Source organism: Hoplias malabaricus, chromosome 18 (genome assembly GCF_029633855.1).
Source record: "Hoplias malabaricus isolate fHopMal1 chromosome 18, fHopMal1.hap1, whole genome shotgun sequence".
In the NCBI taxonomy this organism is placed as follows: Eukaryota; Metazoa; Chordata; class Actinopteri; order Characiformes; family Erythrinidae; genus Hoplias; species Hoplias malabaricus.
The window spans coordinates 18,137,422-18,158,880 of record NC_089817.1 but is presented as its reverse complement, the minus strand read 5'-3'; the positions used below and the strand labels follow the sequence as shown (position 1 = coordinate 18,158,880).

The 21,459-nt window shown below is 36.6% G+C and overlaps 1 protein-coding gene across 4 annotated transcripts in view; it reads left to right on the top strand.

The window, feature by feature from the left end:
* dclk1a (doublecortin-like kinase 1a) overlaps nucleotides 1–21,459 on the top strand; it is a 90,823-nt gene that overhangs the window by 53,782 nt on the left and 15,582 nt on the right. For all 4 annotated transcript variants that reach the window (XM_066650339.1, XM_066650338.1, XM_066650340.1 and 1 more), the window contains one exon: nucleotides 5,350–5,454. In XM_066650339.1, the coding sequence (XP_066506436.1) occupies nucleotides 5,350–5,454 (105 nt within the window). The remainder of the gene's footprint in view (nucleotides 1–5,349; nucleotides 5,455–21,459) is intronic.

Sequence of the window (21,459 nt, the reverse complement as noted above, 5' to 3'; positions counted from 1 at the left end):
TTTTGTGTATTTAAACTCGTGTGACAATAATCCTGATTTGATGTGATTTGATTTGATTTGAAAGCAGATAATCCTGTAACCAAAATGGGCTGTTTTTTTTTTCAGTTTCAAATTATTTCTTTGTCATTTGGGAAAAATAAAAATCTGTAATTTTTCTCAAAAGACTATAATTATAGGTAGGTATTTTAACTTAAAGTAAACCTGAAGTCAAACTGACCATATTTGATTTACTTCACTACAATGTTAACCTAAAGTTGTCTTAGATAATTCATGAATGTTATAATATTGTTATAATATTAATATTTGGATTTAGATCAAACTTTTTGGGCTGATTTTTGGCTAATAGAAGATTTTCACAGATAAAAATAAACAGAAAGAAAACATAAACACCCAACCAACTATCCAAACAATAAGCCTAACACTAAAAATCCATTTGACTTAGCACACAGTTTTGTTACTTTCAGAAGAAGGAATGGATTTGTGCCTGTGTCTTTCCCACTTTCATTAATTTTTCCAATCTTTTAGCTATGCCCTCTCCCATATCTCTCTTTTTTTCATCCCAAAAGGTCTTTTCAGGATTGCTTCTCATTTTTTCTGAGCTTAACAGCTTCAATGTTGATTTGCTCCTCTGTCTCTGTAGTGTCTCTCCACTCTAGCAGATAGTGTACTAGCAGGGTCATTGTTGGAGAGGCTTTAGAAGAGCTGTGCATGAATCGGATGAATGTGCATTGTCGCATCCTCACCTTTTCTTTACCTCAAGTCCTCCACTAGCCTTCAACTCCAGTCCTCCACAGCCCTCTTCAGCTGAAAATATGCTTTGCCCTGCACGCTTAATCAAATAAAGAGAGAGTATTGTGTTTGCTCATGCGTTTCATCCAGGCGTCCAATCGGACTCGTGCCACAACGCTGTTTCAGCCACTTTTAATACCTGTTAGATGCTTTATCATGGTGAGTTAAGAAAAAAGGGAGAAAGTCAATCATAAGGGGAAACTTAATTAAAAAGGCATTAGCATAGGGCCACATGCACGTCTGATGAGCTCTAATGTTCAGAAAGGCGAGCAACATATGAAGCATGCCGATGGCAAGAGTGATGGAGCCAAAAAGGCAGCCTGCAAAGACTATCATCTCCTTGTAGGAAACTTATTTATTACTAGCCAAACAGCAACTGCTCACAGCATGATTATATTGTATTTTTTGTTCGATGAACAGTCTGGAGTTCTGAAATTATTTACCTTAATGAAGCAAAGCACCACCCTGCCAGTGGTGTAGTGGCAGCTGGGTTTGTGGCTATATGGACATACTGTGCATCTGTCCAAGCACTGTCAGTATACAGCAGTTTCACCTGTGCAATATAAGCAAAATGACTTTATTTTAAGGAAAGCACTGAGTATAGATCAGATTTCACCCTTTTAATTTGTTTGAGAGAAGTTGGTCTGTTCGCCGTCTGTCTGTGTGTGTTTCCTCAAGCTGTTGCGATTTACTTACACAGCCCAAAACAAATGTAGTTGAATTACCTGTGCAAAATTGCTCTGATGCCCTGTCCAAGGGGTCTTGTGTCCAGTACTTCCATTGGACCCTATCAGGATGAATTTTTTACATAAGATGAATCAATGACTGAACAAACACATGGTACATGTGCTGGTACAAGTGGATCAGACACAGCTGTTGGAGTTTTTAAACACCGTTTCCACTCACCATCCACTTTGTTAGACACACCTACCTCTTTGGACCACCTTGTAGATGTAAAGTCAGAGACAGTATCTCATGTGTTGCTACATAGTTTGTGTTGTTCTTCCTCTAGTCCTTCCAGTGAACACAGGATGCCACCCACAGGATGCTGTTGGCTGGATATTTTAGGTTGGTGGACTATTCTCAGTCCAGCAGTGACATTGAGTGCTTTAAAAGCTCAAGCAGCACTGCTGTGTCTGATCCACTCATCCTAGCACAACACACACTAACCACCACCACCACCACGTCAGCGTCTGAGAATAATCCACCAGCCAAATCCTACCTGCTCTGTGATGGTCTTCTTGTCATCTGTCACACCCTCGTCTCGTTTTCCCCCGGCCATTTAGCACATGGCTATGTTTGTTTATGTTCTAGTCCCGCCTTTGTTCCGCCTCCTCGTCTGTGTCATTTGTTACCCTGCCCCCTTGTTATCTGTCTCAGGTGCGTCTCGTCTGTGTTTCGTATTTAAGTCCCCTTCCTGCACTTCCTGTTTGTTGGTCATTTGTTCTTTGTAATTTGTCATGTCAGTCGTGTTATCAAGTCTGTCTGTCTCTGTAAGTTTCTCCGTTATTGGTTTCCACGTTGTCGTTTCATTTCCTCTGTCGTTTCGTTCTTTAGTCTGTCTGTCCCGTTTGCCCTGATTAGCTCCTCGTTTCTCGTTTAGCCTGCTGGCTCCCCGTTTCTTGTCTTTTTGTTAAAGTCTCTTTGTTTTGTTATTATTTGTAAATTTCAAGTTTCTGTGCTTTAGCGTGTGCGCCCGCTCCGTCAGTCCGCCCCTCGTTCCTGACAATAGAACAAAATCATAATTTTCATTTTCACACCGAACCTGTGTAACTTCATTAAGAAGTACAATCACTGGTATGCTTTTTTTTTTTTTTTTTTTTTTTTTTTTTAAATCAGTTTGTATTCTCAGTAAAAGTTTGTTTTGGTTTTGGCATTCTAGGGAAAAATGTTTCTTTTACAACCTTTCTGCCCCCTGGAGATCATTTGTTACCTCACAGTGGAAGGATGGACAAGACGTTTTAGCCACTTTTTTTATAAATAAAAAAAATTTTACTTTGACATTACAATTGACAGTACACTTTAGAAACACATGTCAAATTTGCAACACAGCAGATGTGATTTAGTAGTTGCTTGTATGAATGCTAGTTTCTTTTGAAGTGAAATATGGCACATCTGGGAACAGTTCTTGTGTGGAAAACAGATATAAGTGGTTGGTTTTAAGCTAAAGTGGTAGTTGAGTGCAAATAATTAAGCATTGGACAAATTAAATACCTGTAGATTTGATATTATATTTTGTCATTTAGTTAATAAATATATTGTATATGGATTCAGAGAAATTAAATGAATGGATGGTCTGTGACTTTTACACAGTACTGTAAATCTGGGCTAAAAGTCTTTTGTTGACCTAAATTAAACACAGTTTCCCCCAAGCATATATATTGCTGTGACAATAACAGAAGTCCACAGATGTTATTTACACTTACTTGTATAAATTATTACTTTCACATAAGTATGAATATGAAAGTCTACAAAAACTAAATTATGACAGAATATCATATATATCTACAGTATATAATTAATATGTTCATTTATATCCAGATCCTACCCAGATTCATATAAATCATATTGTAGCTCTCATATCTGATTGTTTGGATTGGAATGTAGAAGTTGGTGTCATAAATTTATATAATTTTCCATATATTGTAAGTATTCTGCTGCTAAATATTGTTCTCTGTAGTATAGGGTCTTTATCCACAACTTATTAAAATGAGTTATTACCAGAAGTGATAGTTAGGTAAAATTGAATAAAGACTTCTGACAGATTTCAGTTTAATAAAGTGAAAAGGCTTCGTGCTTTATAGGAAGAATTGAGACTTTCCAAACCTGCATTAATTCTGAGTCATCCTGCATCCATGCATGACTGCCCATCTTAGAAAATTAAGTTTTTTAAAACCCTTTAGGTGTCAACACCTGGCTTCACTTTTTTCTTCTGAAATATACTATACCCCTTGGTAATTATTTCCAAATCACTTGATTATCTTAATTTATCCACAATGCTTACATTATTTTCAAGCCAAGGAATACCCTAGTATCAACAATCACAGGCTTCAGGTCTCAGTAAGGCAGCTATCCTGTTATTTACTATGGCAAAGTTAATAAAAAAAAATACAAAGCTATCAGTGTCTAAGGTCTTAGCCTTGGATTCAGCATGTGCTTTGATAATAGGTTTTAGTAAGAGCCTTTTTTTCCAATAAAATATTTTTCAATATAATATTTTTTTCAATAAAATATTTACATGTGATATTTACCAAATTTGACACACAGATCAGATAGACACTCTCTGAGAGATGCAGCTTCACAATTTCACCCTTATTTTAATTATAAATAATAGTATTAATTATAGTTTTTTACATTAAACACCATTATTCCTTTAAGTGCATACACTTTTTTTGGAGGATTTTCCAGCCTATACTAATGAAGGGGTATTCTAATTATTTTCTAATTCTTTTAATTAGTGCATTTCCATATTTAATAACTAAGTTAATGTTTTAGTCATTTAGCTTCATCAAGTGCTTGATATTAGTGACTCTAGTATATGAAGGAAGAAAAGTGTAAAACTCTTCAGGAATAAGTGTGTGCTGTATATCCTGCACATATGTCAAACACTAGGTCTCTACTCTGAGACATGGTAGCTGCCTCACACTAGGACAGTAAAAGGGTTAAGCTTGTGTTTGCAGTTACTGAGAGATGTTGAGTAACTCCATGCCCTTCAAGCTTTCTCTCCTAATTGACTGTGACATTTGCTGTCTTACACGGTGTCAGAAACTTAATGCGTTCTCATCTGAATTCATTACTTCCCCAATGTGATTGCTGCAAAAAATCTAAATTGGAAAAATAAATCAGATGGTATAAACAAACCAAGAAGACAAAAGTATAAAATGTATATGAATACATTATGAACAACTTCTAAATATACAGTTTTGTGCATCTAATGTACTACAAATAAACTCATCCTTCACTTTCAGTTCCTGCAGGATTAGGAGTGTTATTTACAAATGATTCTCCTCTTTGGCAGAGATGCAAGTATTTTTGATCAGACTCTTCAGGGATCAAGTAAATCTCCAACAATTTTAAGTGAGGGATTTATTTAGAAAAAATAAAGGCTGTACATGTGCCATGACAAAAATACCTCATTAACATAAACAGTGCAGTATATTACATTATATTAAAGATCTTCTCACTGTGACCCTGAACTGGATAAGCAGTTACAGATAATGAATGAATGAATAAAGATCATCTCTATAGATTCCTAATTCAATGCTCTAGTCATGAGTTATTATGTTAGACTTAACCTAATACACCGCCACATTGTATGATCCCAACAATACATATTTACACACATTCATATGGAAAATATAACTGATAAAAAATATTTTTTCACTTGCTTATATTTATAGATTGTCAATAATTGCAGGGCCCTGTAGCAAACCAATAATTCTTGGCGTAAGGTATTAAAGGCTACAGATTTAAACTTGAAATCTACTAGAAATTCAAACAAAAAAATTTTATGTTTGGTTGATTATTTTTTATTGTGTTCTTGTTGTAATTGTGTAACAGAATGCAGGCTGATGAAATCGTCATCCTATGGGAAAAATATTTTAAGCAGAGGATCTCCCAGGAGTGTGACACTGGCCAGGCGCAGCAAGTCTCCCTCTGGATCAGGTAAATATGAGATTTTTTTTTTATATATATGTGTGTGTGTGTGTGTGTTTGCCATGGCCTATGTGTAGTAATTACATCACATCTATCAACTGAATTGCTCTTTCATCCAATCTGAAGTCCCTGGAAATTTAATCAAATGAAGGAATTGCATAACCAAACAATTTAATAAGAAATATTAACCTAAATCATGGAAATCAGGAGATCCTCTTTCAAATGTATGGATTGAATTGTGCCAAAGTCAGAGACAACTTCCCCACTATTAAATCTTATATAAATCTGCCACTATGTATTTTTAAGAGATGTTTCAGAGGAGATAATCATCAGAACAGGTAAAACAAGAGTTAAAATAATTTAATATAATATAATATAATATAATGCATATTAAATTTTTGGACACCTAAAAAATTTGGAAAAATCTGGTAGACCACCAAAACTGTTACATTCAGATAAACCATAATTTTTGAAATACTGGAGAAAATCAAGATCAACTCCTGCTTCAAATTTGACATTATTTTTAGTTTGTCCACTGTGATCTGAAAGGATTTATTAAGAAACTATTTCTGAGAAAAGGACAAAAATAATATAAAACAATTTTGCAAATCAAATGAAGAAACTGTGGATGTACTGAATGCACTCCCGAGCGCAGACCTCAGTGAAACACTACATAACTTAATGTGGTTTGGATTACTTCGATTGGGAAAAGCAGAAAGTTCAACCTACAACTAAGACTGAAATTTGGAGATGTCTTTCTTTGAAAAACTAAACACAGGTCATCGAAAAGAAAGGAAAGTCACTCCATCGCTCCGGAGAACAGTTTCCCTGCTCCATAACCCATTGTTTGGTTGGTTTATACCCCTCTAGTTGATGCTTTGAATTGGGCATGGCGAGCATTAGTTCTGGACTACAAACAGCACTCCAACTAAACACTAGGTTTTGGATGGATCTATATGACTCCGTAGAATCCAATTTTACTGCTTTACAACCTGATGCTAGGGATTGGGCATGGTGGTCTTAGTCTTATTTGTGGCTGCTCATGAGCATCGTATTATACTGGCAGTGCTATACTCTAGAGGTTATACAAATTATATATGTGTGTTAACAATGGGGTCATGAAAAAATAGCTAAATACTCGTAGAAAATTATTAGGGCATATATCACATATATATGCAAAATGCTACCCGCATACTGTTTTCAGAATCTGGGAAGGAAAGGATGCTGTTTTTGTCGAAGCTAGTTGGAAGATATTTATGTATTCCAGTCATGAAAATGCCATCAGAGAGTTCTTAGCACTGCAGGAGGTGTGGTGTCATTAGCTCATTTTCGCTCTGTTTCTCTTTTACAAACACACACACACACACACACACACACTAGCCAAACCAATAGCCTTCTTTAAAATTACAATCTGAAATATAAGTCTTGCCTTCCAAAAAAAAAAAAAGCTTTCATTGAGCATATACAGTACCTACCTTTGCACAACCCAAGTTATTGTCTCAAACACGTTAAGAAGGCGAGCAGTTTTACTTACTACTTAAGTGTTCCTTAACTCTTGACGAGGCCACAGCTGTTCACTGAAAGCCATTCCAGGTGACAACGTCATGAAGCTGATTGTGCAAAGCTGTTCATTCATTCATTAATTCGTTGTCTATAACCGCTTATCAAGTTCAGGGTCGTGGTGGGTCTGGAGCCTACCCGGAATCACTGGGCATAAGGCAGGAACACACCCTGGAATCTAAGTATAAAACATATTCTGTTTTTTTGTGTACTACATGTTCCTTAATAGTTTTAATGTCTTCCATATCCATTTACAATAGAGCTATTAATAATAATTTTTTTTTTCAAAAATTATGACTGGTAATATACATTCACAATATATGGATAAAGGCCCAAAACAAAGGAAATTTTCCCTGAGTGGGTGTGTCCAAACATTTGACTGGTACTGTATTAGAGAACAATATTCATGCTGCATTTAAAAGTTTTGGTCACAGGAGCTGTGGAACAGATCTGAACTGCCATGCCAAACTGAAATTAATACATTTGGATCCCCCTTTATTTTATTCTGCCAGTCATTGGACCATGAGCAAGGTTATTCTACCTTTCAGTATCAATATAAACAAAAGGCCAACTAATGTGTGCATCTTCTCATCAACTGAAGCAGAGTTAAATGCTTTCCTCATGCAGGCTGAGGCTTAACGATGGTACGGTTCATTAAGATAATGGTTGTAAAATTGCATTATGATATCACTCTAAAAATCTGTGACCACATGCAGCATGGAGAATGGATATTCTTTAAATTATGGCACCTAATGTATTTCTTTAGCTAATTAAGTTTGCAAATGATAAGGACCAATCAGCCCTCACCCTATTTCCTCCTTATTTTACGCTTTAATGATGTGAATAACTTGACTGTAGTAATATTTTTTTACTTTAATATTTTTCTTAGAGGAAACAAATGAAAAGGTAGCCCCTCTAGTTTAAAAACTATAAATTCTACATACATGGCATTCCTTAACATTAAATGAAAAGTAGAACCTTTATTACATTGTTTTCGTGTCACTTGCTTTATTTCCTTTGTCGCTATGCTTTACTTCCCAATATAAACCAATCAGCCATAACATTATGACCTCCACCTTATTTCTACACTCACTGTCCATCCTCCTAGCCTCATTGACCATACAGGAACATTTGATGCTCTACAATTACAGACTGTAGTACATCTATTCTTCAATGGTCAGGACCCCCACAACCACTACAGAGCGGAATTCTTATATACAGCAACACTGCTGTGTCTTATCTGCTTGGACAAGCACAACATATACTAACAGACCCCCAAAACATCAGTGTCTTCAGAGCTGGGAACGATCCACCAGCCAAATAATACCTTCTCTGTTTTGGTCCTGAAGTACAATATAAAAGGGGGCAAACAATGTATGCAGAGCAAGAGTTAGACTGCATTCTGTAACTGTAGAACTCTTGTGCTCCTGTGTGGTCAGTGGAGCATAAAAAATTGTGTAGAATGTCACATTGTAGCACAGTACCTGATCTGCCCCAGTAGATTGATGTTGAAACAGTGTCAGACAAAGCTATTTGAATTACATTTTAGACTACACAGTCATATCATAATATTATGACCACGATACCACACATTCACTCACACACTCACACACATTCACTCACACACTCACACCTACAGACACTTTTGAGTCGCCAATACACCTACCAATGTGTGTTTTTGGACTTTGGGAGGAAACCAGAGCACCCGGTGGAAACCCACATGGACACGGAGAGAGATTATTATTATTATTATATAATTGGTGCATTTACCACAAAATTAATTTCAGTAAAAGCCTTAACATTGTGAAAGTAGTTTCTGAAAGTAGTTTCTGTGTGGAGGATTGATATGGCTTAAGGAGGAAATTAAAAATATTATTCAGAAACATTTCACTGTTATTCAGTGACCTGTGTAGAGCCCGGGGTTGTATGTTTCACTTTGTTAATCATATTGTTTCAAGAAAAATACCACAAATAATAAATAAACCATAGATTAAATTAAAGCAACACTCTGTAATAATGATTGATTATGTTGTGCAGCAAAAACAGGTAGGGACCTGCCCATTGAAGAACAGGATGAAAGGGGGCAAAAAATGTATGCAGAGCAACATATGGACTGCAGTCTGTAACTGTAGAACAAAGTGCTGATGTATGGTCAGTGAAGCTGAGAGAATGGACAAACATATTGTGGTCATAATATTATGATATGACTGTGTAGTCTAAAATGTAATTGAAATAGCTTTGTCTGACACTTTTTCAACATTAATCTACTGGGGCAGATCAGATACTGTGCTACAATGTCACATCAATTTACAAAAAAAAATCTCAATATATTCAGTATAAAAATGCTTGTTTACAATATATTTGTCACCAACAAAGTATGTTCTATTCGAAAAATATCTGCAGGTACAACCAATCCCAGCACTCACAATTTTTCCATCTGGAATAACATTTGTTTATGTAAGATAATTTAGTCTTCCAGATGACTAACCCTAACCACAACCCTTATAAGCTCTTGCCCTTCACCCTGCAGCAAAGGATTTTCAGTAAAATATAGAATAACCTGTAGATTAATGGGGTTTTTCCCCGGGGCGGGGGCACATGGGCACTGCTTGGGGATAGGGCCCAGAATTTGGAGCTACGCCCCTGGTAATCCATAAATGTTCTGGAGGAGCTACATGTATGAATGCGACCACCTGCAACATTCGTCACAGATATTACCCCGACTTTATCCTGCTAACGGTGTAGTCAGCACATGTGAGAAAGGTGCGGGAAATGTTTTTCTAGCATGTGCTGCACAGGAGCTGCACCACGCCTAAAATATGTTTCAGTTCCCACTGAAGGAGTACGTCTGATGAACAAAATCTGAAAGAAGCATATGTCTATAATCATAAAATTGAAAAAGTCTTTTTTTTTCAGCGCAAATCATAGACAGTTGAGGACTTAATTGTCCAGTTATTAGATTATCCAAGCAACAAACAGATTAATATTATCAGCATGTCACTGGTTAAAGCTACATTATTGTTTGCTGTATTATTTTACCTTAAAATTCCAGCTTCAAAATCATTGTGATGCTTCACTTACCTGTATTAGGGAGAATAGAGACTCTGTTTCGATTCCAGGCTTAGCACTGCAGCAACTGCACTATGTAGCTTTTGGAGAAGGGTAGGAAACCACCCTCTCACTCCTGCCGCCCCCATGATTTAAGGACAGTGCTGTGAAAGTGACTTACACCTTGCAACTTTAGGGGGAGCCAGGAACAAAAATACCAGAACTTACCTAGGGTTCCTTTAAAGGCAAATCATCACAGCTAAAAGAAAGCATCGCATTTTTAATATTTTTACAGTGAAAGCAATATTACTGTGACCTGACATCTGGAATCAGTGCTTCACATCCTTGTTGTGTGTGTGTGTGTGTTTTTTTAATAATAATAACCTTAATGACTTTAATTAATAACTGTATAAAGCTAATGAATGTGCCTGATAACACTGTATATAAGATTATACATCAGCTGCGGGGCCATGTGCAGGTCATGTCTGAGTGAGATTGCATCAGGTTATGAGTCTGTTATTCACGAGGGGCATCTGATGATGGAGGCAGAAAAGAAGGAAGAGAGCACCGGGGGGGGGGGCGCGGGGGGGGGGGTAAAGAAAGAGGTAGAAAGACCAGAAAAAGCATGGGGAAGATTGAGAAAATATTATGGGGGAGGATAGTGACTCAGACTGAGAGAAAGAGTAAAGGGGTGGGGGCAGTGACTCAATCTTGCAGATCCTGATAACTTCTGCATTGAAGTGTCTGGCAATATTGACCTTGTTTATCTTTATATTGTGTGCGTGTGTGTTTGTATTTAATGTTGGTGTGTAAGCCCTCAACAGATATCAAATGTTTTGGATAAATTGGTATCTAACAGTACTGCATAGCTTCCAGAAGTACAGGTCTGTTTACCAAAAAAAAAAACTATAATGTTCCTGATTAATGCCCTGTATTATGGTTATTGTTGATGTTGTTGTTATTTTGTATTGATACCTGTTTATAGATATTAAAGGCAACCATTTTGTCTCATCTTCACTCCCATGGAGTGAGGCAGGTGATTTTTTTTCCCCTTCTTTTTCCTTTCTGCTGTCTGAGACGACTGTGATATGATTGGTGTAAATTGTGCCAGCTGAAGCTATGCGGGAAGAGGTTTGTAGTCGGGCAGTTGAAGTTCGGTGCCGTTGCCATGGCGACGCAGGCTAAGGAAGCTGATGCCTCGGAGACAATAGCGCTGTCCTTATATGGGCGCAGCTTCCTGTTTGGCAGGCAGGCTTGGAAGCTCTCTGGGTCTCATTGGACGCTTTGTTCCTCCAGACAGCCTGCATGAATGAATGGCATCCTTGCTCTGCCCAAAGCACAGTTAACACTGTGCAGAATGCTAATGTTGAGCACACTAAGGAGGAGAGAAGGAATGTGTCCTTTAGGTTTATGCCAGAAAATTGACTATTTCCCTGATGTTAAGTGCATTGTGTGGTGGCGCAGAATAACTAATTTGATATGTACTTTTGAAAAAGTGACCTGTTTGATACCAAGGTTTTTCAGCTTCCAAGATTTGACATAGGTGACTTTTCATAAGTTTGATTTACAGCTATCACAGTTCATTAAATAAATATTAAAAAAAATTCTTTGTCATAGAACAGAGGTACCCAGATCTGGTCCTGGAGTTCTATAATCTTGCTGTCATTTTCACGGTTGATCCTGAGGTAATAAGTATACAAGTATAGAAAGACATAAAAACTTTCAGGTGCATCTGAATATTACAGCTAAAGTATAATTAAATTTCCAGGTCTAGAACTAGGCACTTCTACCAAAGAAGGAAATTTCTTCACATATATAAACATTTAAAGAACCGTTAATGCAAATAAGACATCTGTGTGCAAAGAACTGTTACATAAAGATATAAGAAAAAGCCTAAGGCACGTATAGAGCTTTTGCATTATGTGAGGTTTCTTTAAACATTTAACAGCTTCTTGACATATTACAGTTGTTATAATTGTTGTTATTGTTATGGATTTTAGAATCTTTTAAAGGACTTTTGTTTTGCATCATTGCTTTCTGTCCACTTAATTTATTATACAAACCTTTAGTATAAATTTAGTATAAACATTTAGTATAAAAACCTTTGCTTGATTATCAAAATAGTCTTTATATTTACTTAATCACTATTATAGTTGATAGTTATGGGTCCTAGCTTGATATGTTATCAACAGCATATTAAAATCTGTTTTTATTCCTTGACATATTTACTGAGACTTGTACCCTCCTCAGCTCACACCTTCATGTCTTGCTGTCTTCCCTCCTGGCAATTCTGTGTTTTCCTCAGTCTATCACATGTGGGACGATATGGAGGAGCTCCAACATGGAGATTCTCTCTCTCTCTCTCTCTCTCTCTCTCTCTCTCTCTCTCTCTCTCTCACCCCTGTCATGGAATGTGTTGAACACTATTTTGAAGATTTTTAGGTTCTGACCTAAATAAGACTTGTCATTCAAGCATACCAGCATGAGTAGACAGTTGTTGACAGCAAGAGGCTTTTCATTTAGGACAATGTCATTAAGCCATAAGCATGGAGACACAGATAGATTGGCTGATTAAAATGAGTTGGATCCAAAATAGAGTTGCTCAGTCGGACATATAATATTTAATTTGCGCAGAGGTTTATATTAGGTTTATCTTTTCAATGAGGCTTTCAAGAGAAGGAGAGCTAGATAGGAAGTGTGTGCGTGTGCGTGTGCAAGAGAGAGAGAGAGAGAGAGAGAGAGAGAGAGATAAAGAGAGAACAGCACCTCTCCACACTGTAAGAGGCTGTTTATATAACCGACCCCATCAGTGATGTTTCTGCAGCCAGGCTAAGTTTAGCAGATTGATGTATGAAGGTGAGCAACCAGCAGCCCACACACAAAAACAAAAACAAACAAAAAAAATAAAATAAATAAAAACCCACCCCTTATCTGATTATCTATATAAATGCCACATTTGTTTGCAGACAGACATGAGTGGTCTCTTTGTCTGAGTGAAACCTTTGCAATCCCTCCTGTTACTTATGTTGCTAGATGATCCAATGGTAAACTGGATTAAGGACTAATTCTCCTCTTCCTGTCTAAACAAAGTCGGAAGAGCTGTCTGCTTTTCTATAACGTCAGTGTTTTGAAAATGAAATAAATTCTCTCACAGTTTAAAGTCCACAAAAGCTGTTCATTATATACTGCAGGCTAGGGATGGGCAGTATCCACATTTTTCATATCGTCATATCATCTCAAAATATTAACATGGTACACAGTTTTAGCGTGGGTGTGGGGGATGCGCACTGTCTGGCTGCATGAACCTCATATCTGTGAGCACAAAGTCAAGTGAAGTGTTTTTGCACTGTGCAGTTCAGCTCAGCACAGCCTGACAGTGCACACCAACACTACTACTGATGATAAAAAAAAAAGTTTTGGAGAGAGCAAATTAAGAGAAAAAAAAGAAATGTTACTCTACACAGGTATAACAGTTTCTACATTGTTTTGCATAGCTGGCTGGATAACAGTCACTAGTACCTTTGCACAAAGTCATATATAAATTAAGGTGAGGTGTGTGAGGTTATCCAGTTATAAGTCAAAGGGGATTTCAGTAGAAATAAGGGGGAGAAAAGCGAAAGGTTCTCTGTAATAAAAGGAAACATACATTAACTACATTTAAAATAAAATCAACCCCACAACTTCTACATTAACCTGCTTTATCCTATCAGCATATTTAATTTTTTTAATTTCAGCCTGTATGCTGAATTTATAATTTAAAAAGCAGGACTATAAGAAGATATATTTTAGGAGGATGATTGATTATGGATTCAAGATTGCAAAATTATGGTGCTTTTCTATTGCATGGTACCTACTCTATTCAAGTTGACCCTACTCTGCTTTTTTGCTTTTCCATTAGGTAAACTTGATACCTGGGTACTCTTTTATTGCCTGCTCACTCATAGTCCAAAGCGAGCTGAGTAGGGACTAAACTGTGATATGTAAACCTTGCGGAGTGCTGAATGGCTAGAGAGACTTGCCTATTATGAAGCAATGCAGACATACAACACAAACTACAATAAGCTACAATAGAGACCACATCTCTTTTGATCTCAAAAAAGCAGCTTGTAAAATTACACCTTGGTCTTTTGAATAGGTTCAAATGGTCCTTGGTTTGGTGGCTGACAGAAGAGCAACAGGGAACAACAACAAAAAAAAACTTTACTGATCATGCGTGGCCATATTCAGTCCCAAAATCATGCATAATACATGATGATTAAACAACGCTTAATGATTCTGCTGATGTTGTTGTGGTTGCCAAAGCTCATGGTTTCAAGATGGTTTTTGCAGCATCAGTTAAGTTCAGTAACAGACTGAAAAGATGGAGGGTATAAAGGTTTTGATGACGGTAGACCACTAAAGATGTAGAAGTGGTGAAAAGTTTTTACTTACTCAAATATCATCAACAAATGGATCAGTAGTTGACAAGAAAAATAAAGGAGCTTGAAAAATCTTCAAATTTAACTGTGTTTACAAAAATTCAGAGTTGTACATGATATTGTCTGTTCTGTGGCTCTTTTTGGTTATGAAAACTGGACATTACAAAGTTGTTACAGGAAAATGATTGATACCTTTGGTGCCGGTAAAGACATCTGAGATGATTTCCGATGGAGCAGGTGTTATTGCACCTCAGTAGGCTGTGATGCCACTGCTAAGAGACAGAAATCCACCCTCCTGAAGTACATCCTCTGGCCTCCTCCCTTTGAACCACTGTCCAATTTCTCATTAAACTGAACAGCAGAGCTTGGTGCAAAAGTCTAATTACAACATGGCCAAACGAACTTTTTCCTGACCCAGACTGCTTTAGTAAGGATTTAATTAGAGAACCTATTCTGCTCGGAACGGCCCGCACCCCAGCTCCCACTGAAAGTCATTACAGAGTGCCTCTGCCACATGGCTGATTCAGTTGCTTCACTCATTATAATCCACTCCTACTAACTCACAGTTTATTACATAGCTATCCGGACAAATGGCTACCACAGGCCTTCAAGCAGTATATGCATGGCTATCCTGCATACATTTCATGCTACATTTACATATCCACAGAGCTTATTTTATAGACTGCTGCTTGAGTTCACTTGTAATCATTTTGATGTCTTACATTTCCTGCATCTTTGTTTTGTACATCATCTGACCTAGATACTTCTCTCCACTCTTGGCTGGGTGTTGTTCTGTAGCATAACCTAACCCGCAGGATGTGAAAATGTTAGTCAATATGAATTTATTTAGAGCTTTTAAAACATCTGAGTGGAAACAGGGCATCAGCCAGCTTTAAACCAAACCAAATGATCCATCATTTTACTTCCAGTCGTCTTTGTGCTTTTGGTTATGCTCGCAAGATATCAAAATCAGACTGTATAAAAATTACACAACACTAAATTAAAACTAGATACAATGTTTTCATGTCTGTTTGCAGTGGTGTTTCCTAAGCCAGTGCTGCATTATTGCTTATACAAGACTGTAGCTGGTAACACTGTGTCCCCTCTTCCATGCACTCGCCTCCAAAAATCTGTCGTGCATGTCACACAGATGCTTCCCAAATAGAAATTTCATTAAATGTGATATCCACCATGACACAGAGCAGCTGGCTCAGAAACTCTTTCTCTCTCTATCGCTCTCTCTATCTCTCTCTCTCTATCTTTCACTCTCTCTGCAGGATTCGTTATGCATTAGCTCAGCTTAGTACAGCAAGATGTCCTCTATATATTTCCTTCATGTATAGTGCATACATATTAATGCTGCCCTTAGTGAGATACCATTTGACATGCATAGGATACTAGTTTCCCCTAGAATTCAGTATAGACCTGATTCATGGCTTTACCATAAAGTTATTTTTTATGGCATAAATATAATAATGGGGCCTTATACACACATAAATAGTAGAAATACATTTTATAGATTTTTTTATATCACATCCAAAACTGGCATACTGTAATAGTAGGTTTTTTAAGCCAACACATTTTTTGTATTGTGTTGTAAATATCTGCCTATATGTAATGAAGGAACCTGTGTGTGTGTGTGTGTGTTTTTTTTTTTTTTTTTTTTTTTTTTGCAGGGCTTGATAGAAATATTAGAAAGTCAATACTCCAAGGATTTTCCATTCTTAGGGTGTTTAAAAACAAACTGGACAAGAGGTGAAAGTTTCATTGCATTATAACTTTCATTTCTGTGAATAAACCTTTAGTCAGATGATTATGATTGCTGCAACCATTTGTCCAGCTGTAGAGTTAAGTGAGGACACAGTTGAAACATGTGTGCAGGGAACATGATGGACTGTTTCGGTATGGGTTTCTGTCCTTCAGCCATTTTCTCATTGGCGGAAGTATAGGTGGACAGCCATAGACAGTCCAGTAAACAGCACCTAGTGAAGAGAGGGTGAAAGAGAGAGAGGAAGGGAGAATGAGATCTATCACAAGACACTCCAACCTCAGTATGGCTGGTTACACAACATATTTCCATCGAACCATTCACTTTTTCTCTCTTGTCTAAATATATTTTTGCTTGATAAATATTATAATAATTATAATAATACGAGTATTTTCTTAGCTTTAGAGCAATCAATGTTCTCCTTGCAGGCATACATAGGCTATGCATTCCTAAAATACTCTTGATCTTTGGCTTCTGTCTCTGTATTTGCTTTCTCAAATGATACAACTTTCCTTCTCAGGCTATCGCGCAGTGTGCTGTTTCTAACATTTACTCACCAGACTTCATGCGTTACATAGTCTTGTATCCAAACATGGCTTGAGCTGCCCTGGAACATGCTCCAGATGGCTAACATGCTAAGGTTGTGTGGGGGGCACAGCAACTCATTTCAGGGGGTGTCCATATTCAGCTCTGTTATAGGCTTTTTTTATGACAAGATGCTTTGAGGAACTACCAGAGCAGTGATCCAAAATAACATGGTGAAGTCTGTCTGCGAATGCATCATTCACATCACATTAATGGGATTCCACAGATGGTGTCCATGAGTGTGCTTCATCCCTCCCCTTGTCTCCTGTTCCCTCATGCACACACACATACTTTCCCATGTAAAACTTTAGCTCTGTTGACCCATGAACAGCAAGCCATCATAAAACTATATTAAAGTTCAATACTTCCACACTATTATTGATGATTGCAATGGCTTTCAGCATGACAAAGCTCAATACATCTGACAAGCAGAATCAATTGCAGAAAAAAAAAATAAACAAAAAGATCAATCTAAGTTGGTCCCACTGCTCTGACCACATGAGGCAGTGGTGCTAGTGCACCATGGAACACTGTGTTCTCTGTCATTTGTTGTTATGCATTGGTGTCTAAGTGACTCACAAGCAACATATGGCTTAATTGCACTTGGTTTCTTTTCTGCTACATCTCAATAGTCCATTGTACATCTAATAAAAAGCCATTTAGAAATAAAATTAGTATGATTATGGAAATTGTAGAGCAATATTTGGTGTAGAAGCTAGTTTCATGTCTAGTAAGGTGCATTATATGGGCAGAAGGGCACCATGTGAGATTAATTTGTTGATTACATGCAAGCATGGAACCTTTTATATTTTGCCTCATGTACACTTCTACTTTGTGCTTTTATTTTTTCTGTGTTGACAGTAATTTTGTTCTTAATTCAGTTTAAATTATGCCTCTCTCCCTTATTATCCAGTTTTATCACTGGTGCAACTTTTGAATCATAGCCATTTAATTTATTCTTCCCTCCTCATGTGCAATCTATTTCTATCAGTAAAATATGTCTCATGAATGAATCATTTTCAGTAAATCTGTTGAACCAACTCATAAATCTAACTGAATCACACAGTTTCTTTCTGGGTTGTACATTTCCATCCATCCATTATCTGTAACCGCTTGTCCAGTTCAGGGTCATGGAGTGGATACACCCTGGAGGGAGCGCCAGTCCTTCACAGGGCAACACACACACACTCACACATTCACTCACACCTACGGACACTTTTGAGTCGCCAATCCACCTATCAACGTGTGTTTTTGGACTGTGGGAGGAAACTGGAGCACCCAAACTCCTCACAGACAGTTGTACATTTCAGAATTTAAATCTAAAATTGGAGAATTGAATCTTCCACAACTGACAACTTACAAAATTATGATTGATATGCCTCTCAGCCAATCACAGTGGCAAATTCTTCAATAATAGACCTCAAAACAAACTTGCCGTGACAAAGAATAATTGCTGAGGAATTCATGACTGATTTATGGTCGTCTGGTGTATGGTATTGTCTCATCACATTTCATCTCATCATCTTTCCTGCTTAGTCCATTTCAAGGCTACAGTGGATATTGGATATTGTATTTATTCAAAGGCCTTATTAGATATGTACTACTCCAGTCTGGGTGAAGCGGAATAGAACTGGTCTTTCTCTAAAGTTTAAATAAAATTCGAACTCTGATTGGCCAACAGCTAAGTAATTGCTGTTTTTGTTTAGTGTACAATTAATGAACACATTTTGAATAGTTTAACATTAACAGTAATACACATTTCCACTTGTTTGCTGGGTTTTGTAATTTGTAACCATGAAATATTGAATTGTATTCTTCACTTTTATAAACAAACCTTGAACTATAAGCAGAATATCAGAAGCATTTAGCTCAATGTTTATTCCACATTTTAATAATATTTGGAGACATTTATACAATTTAATATGATTACATTGTGCATTATTTAATATTTTTCTAAATAAGTTATAAACTGCTATATTATTTCTTAGTGTCTCTCCTATATAATAAATGTACAATAAACTTTAAAATGATTTTCACATTCTTCTTTTTATTTTCATATTTGGAATTATTGTTAAACTGATCTCTACCTTTACTAGACTGTTCTTTTTGTCGTGACTAAAACACTAGGCTTCATAGGTATATATAGATTAGCATTTGTTAGATGCTGACAATTAAAACCATATGTGTAAGTATTAAATACATGTGTAAAACACACTGAAGACCTTGTGTACTTGTATATGACATGTTGCCATTGTTCATTTTAACTTTAGCTCATCTTAAGGGTTTACTTATTTTGTTGAAACTGTTTTGACGTCTAGTGCCTAGATAATTTCCCATTTTCCAGAGTTCAGTTTTGTTTGCTTTAATGTGTTCTAAATGCACAATAAAATTCCATGGTATATGTGGGAGTTTAAAGCCCCTGTCCACTCACAGCACAATCCAACAGAAGAAAACAGCAGAAATAAATCATTAAAAACCAATTTATTTTCCCCTTTCATAACAAATGTATCACAAAACATAGGCTATGGATTAGGCCTAATGATTAGAAAATTGTTATGAAAATGAGTGAATGTGGGCTTTAAAATCACTCTGCAGTCATTGATTAGACCACTAAAAGCATGTGTTTATCAAAAATTATAGTTTGAGGAGTTATTTCTTATATAAATATCCCCTAACGCTTTAGAAGTGGCTTAGACATTGCTCTACCCTTTAAATTCTGTATGAATGGATCTTCACTCCCCATCTGCACTCAGCTATGGAAAGCCATTTTAACATTAAATAGCTGTCCTCTGACTATCTTTAATTAAATACTGGATAACTACAACAGAGTTTTGTCTAGTAACAATTACATTTATACTAGTCAGAATGACAGTTTGTCTGCATTTACAAGCTGGCAAGTAAGAACAATAATTTAAGATATTTACAATTATATTTTCGCCCTGTGAAGGACTGGTTCCCCCTGCAGAGTGTGTTCACACCCTGCACCAATGATTCCAGGTAGGCTCCAGACCCACCGTGACCCTGAATAGGATACAGATAATGAATGAATGAATGAATGAATGAATGAATGAATGAACAATTATATTTTGATTAGTCAAAATGTCTTTTTAGAGATCTCTAATGATGTCAACAAATTCGTCTTCTGATGAGTCATGAATCCGGATTTTTTATTAAGATATCTCAAATTTGAATTTGATTGAATTTTAAAGTAAGTAATTGCATGCAGTAGTCCACTGTCTGCTGCACAAGAAAACTTTAGATTTTCAATTATGAATAAATTCCTTAATTAAGTAGTACATTTTTAGAGACAATTTGGCGTACCACCTTTTTCTGCTTCATGTACCACAGTTTGAGAACCACTGTTTTAACTGATTTGGGCTTATTTTTCTGTAAAGTAGCTTAAAAATATTAGTAATTACTATTACTACCCTTCCCCACACAAAGGGTGTAGAATTAGCATGGACGGAGGTGACGTGTCAAAAGCGAGTGAGGATGGAGGCAAAAAAGGTGGACATAAGGAGCTTCAAAGAAGTGTGTAAGTCACTTAAAGTCAAGTTCGCTAATGAAATGAGTCCATCATAATAACAGCAGGCACCTGTAGCTATGAATAACATAGTTTAGAAATTATCTGCACAACAAACTGCCAATTGTGACTTCTCTTACAATTATCTGTCATTTTATCACGGAGAAAAGGGAAAAACAAACAAACAAACAAACAAAACAAAAAAAAGAAATGGGGAGGGGGGCTGGGGGTACATTCATAGGCCCCACCAATATCAAGAGCAAATCTAAGCCATTGCCCCACACACATCAAAATTAATCATAATAACACCAGCCAATGCGCTATCAATGTGAAATTTTCATAAGTTTAATTCATTTACTGGGGGACATACAGAAAAAATGCAACTTAGGGAAACAGACTGAAAGAATTAAACTTAAGTCAAAAATACCCAAAAGTGGTTATCTTTGAGCAAACCCAAAAAAAAGGCAACTATATTTTAGAAATACGCTCAAAAAAGCAACCCACAAGTGACTTTACTGAGTATGCAGACCTGGCAACTAGTCAGAATTATCATTTAAGATATCAGATATACAAAAGGCGAATAAGTTCAAGATATCTGTAATTTATTTGAAGATATCTTAAAAGGAATTTAGACTACTCAAAAATACAATTTTGGATATATTTAACTTATTTTTGACTAGTCGTTACTTTCATTCAATACATCTAGAATTTAATATCAGATATCTACAATTTAGTTATAGATATCTTAAAATATATTTAAGATATCTTTAATAAGGAGGGAATTATGACTAGTCAGAACAAAAGGCAAGATATCTTGAATTTATTTTTGACCAGTCATAATTTAATTGTAGATATCTGAAATGTAAGTTTAAAATAGTCAATAATTAATTTCAGATATCTTGAATTGGAGCTTCCATTTAACAGTGGTAAATATGTCGTCATTTACACTAGTCAAAAGGTAATTAAATGTATCTCAAATTGTTATTTCACCTAGTCAAAATGTAGTGTCACGCAGCAGGTAGTGTCGCAGTCACGCAGCTCCAGGGGCCTGGAGGTTGTGGGTTCGATTCCCGCTCCGGGTGACTGTCTGTGAGGAGTTTGGTGTGTTCTCC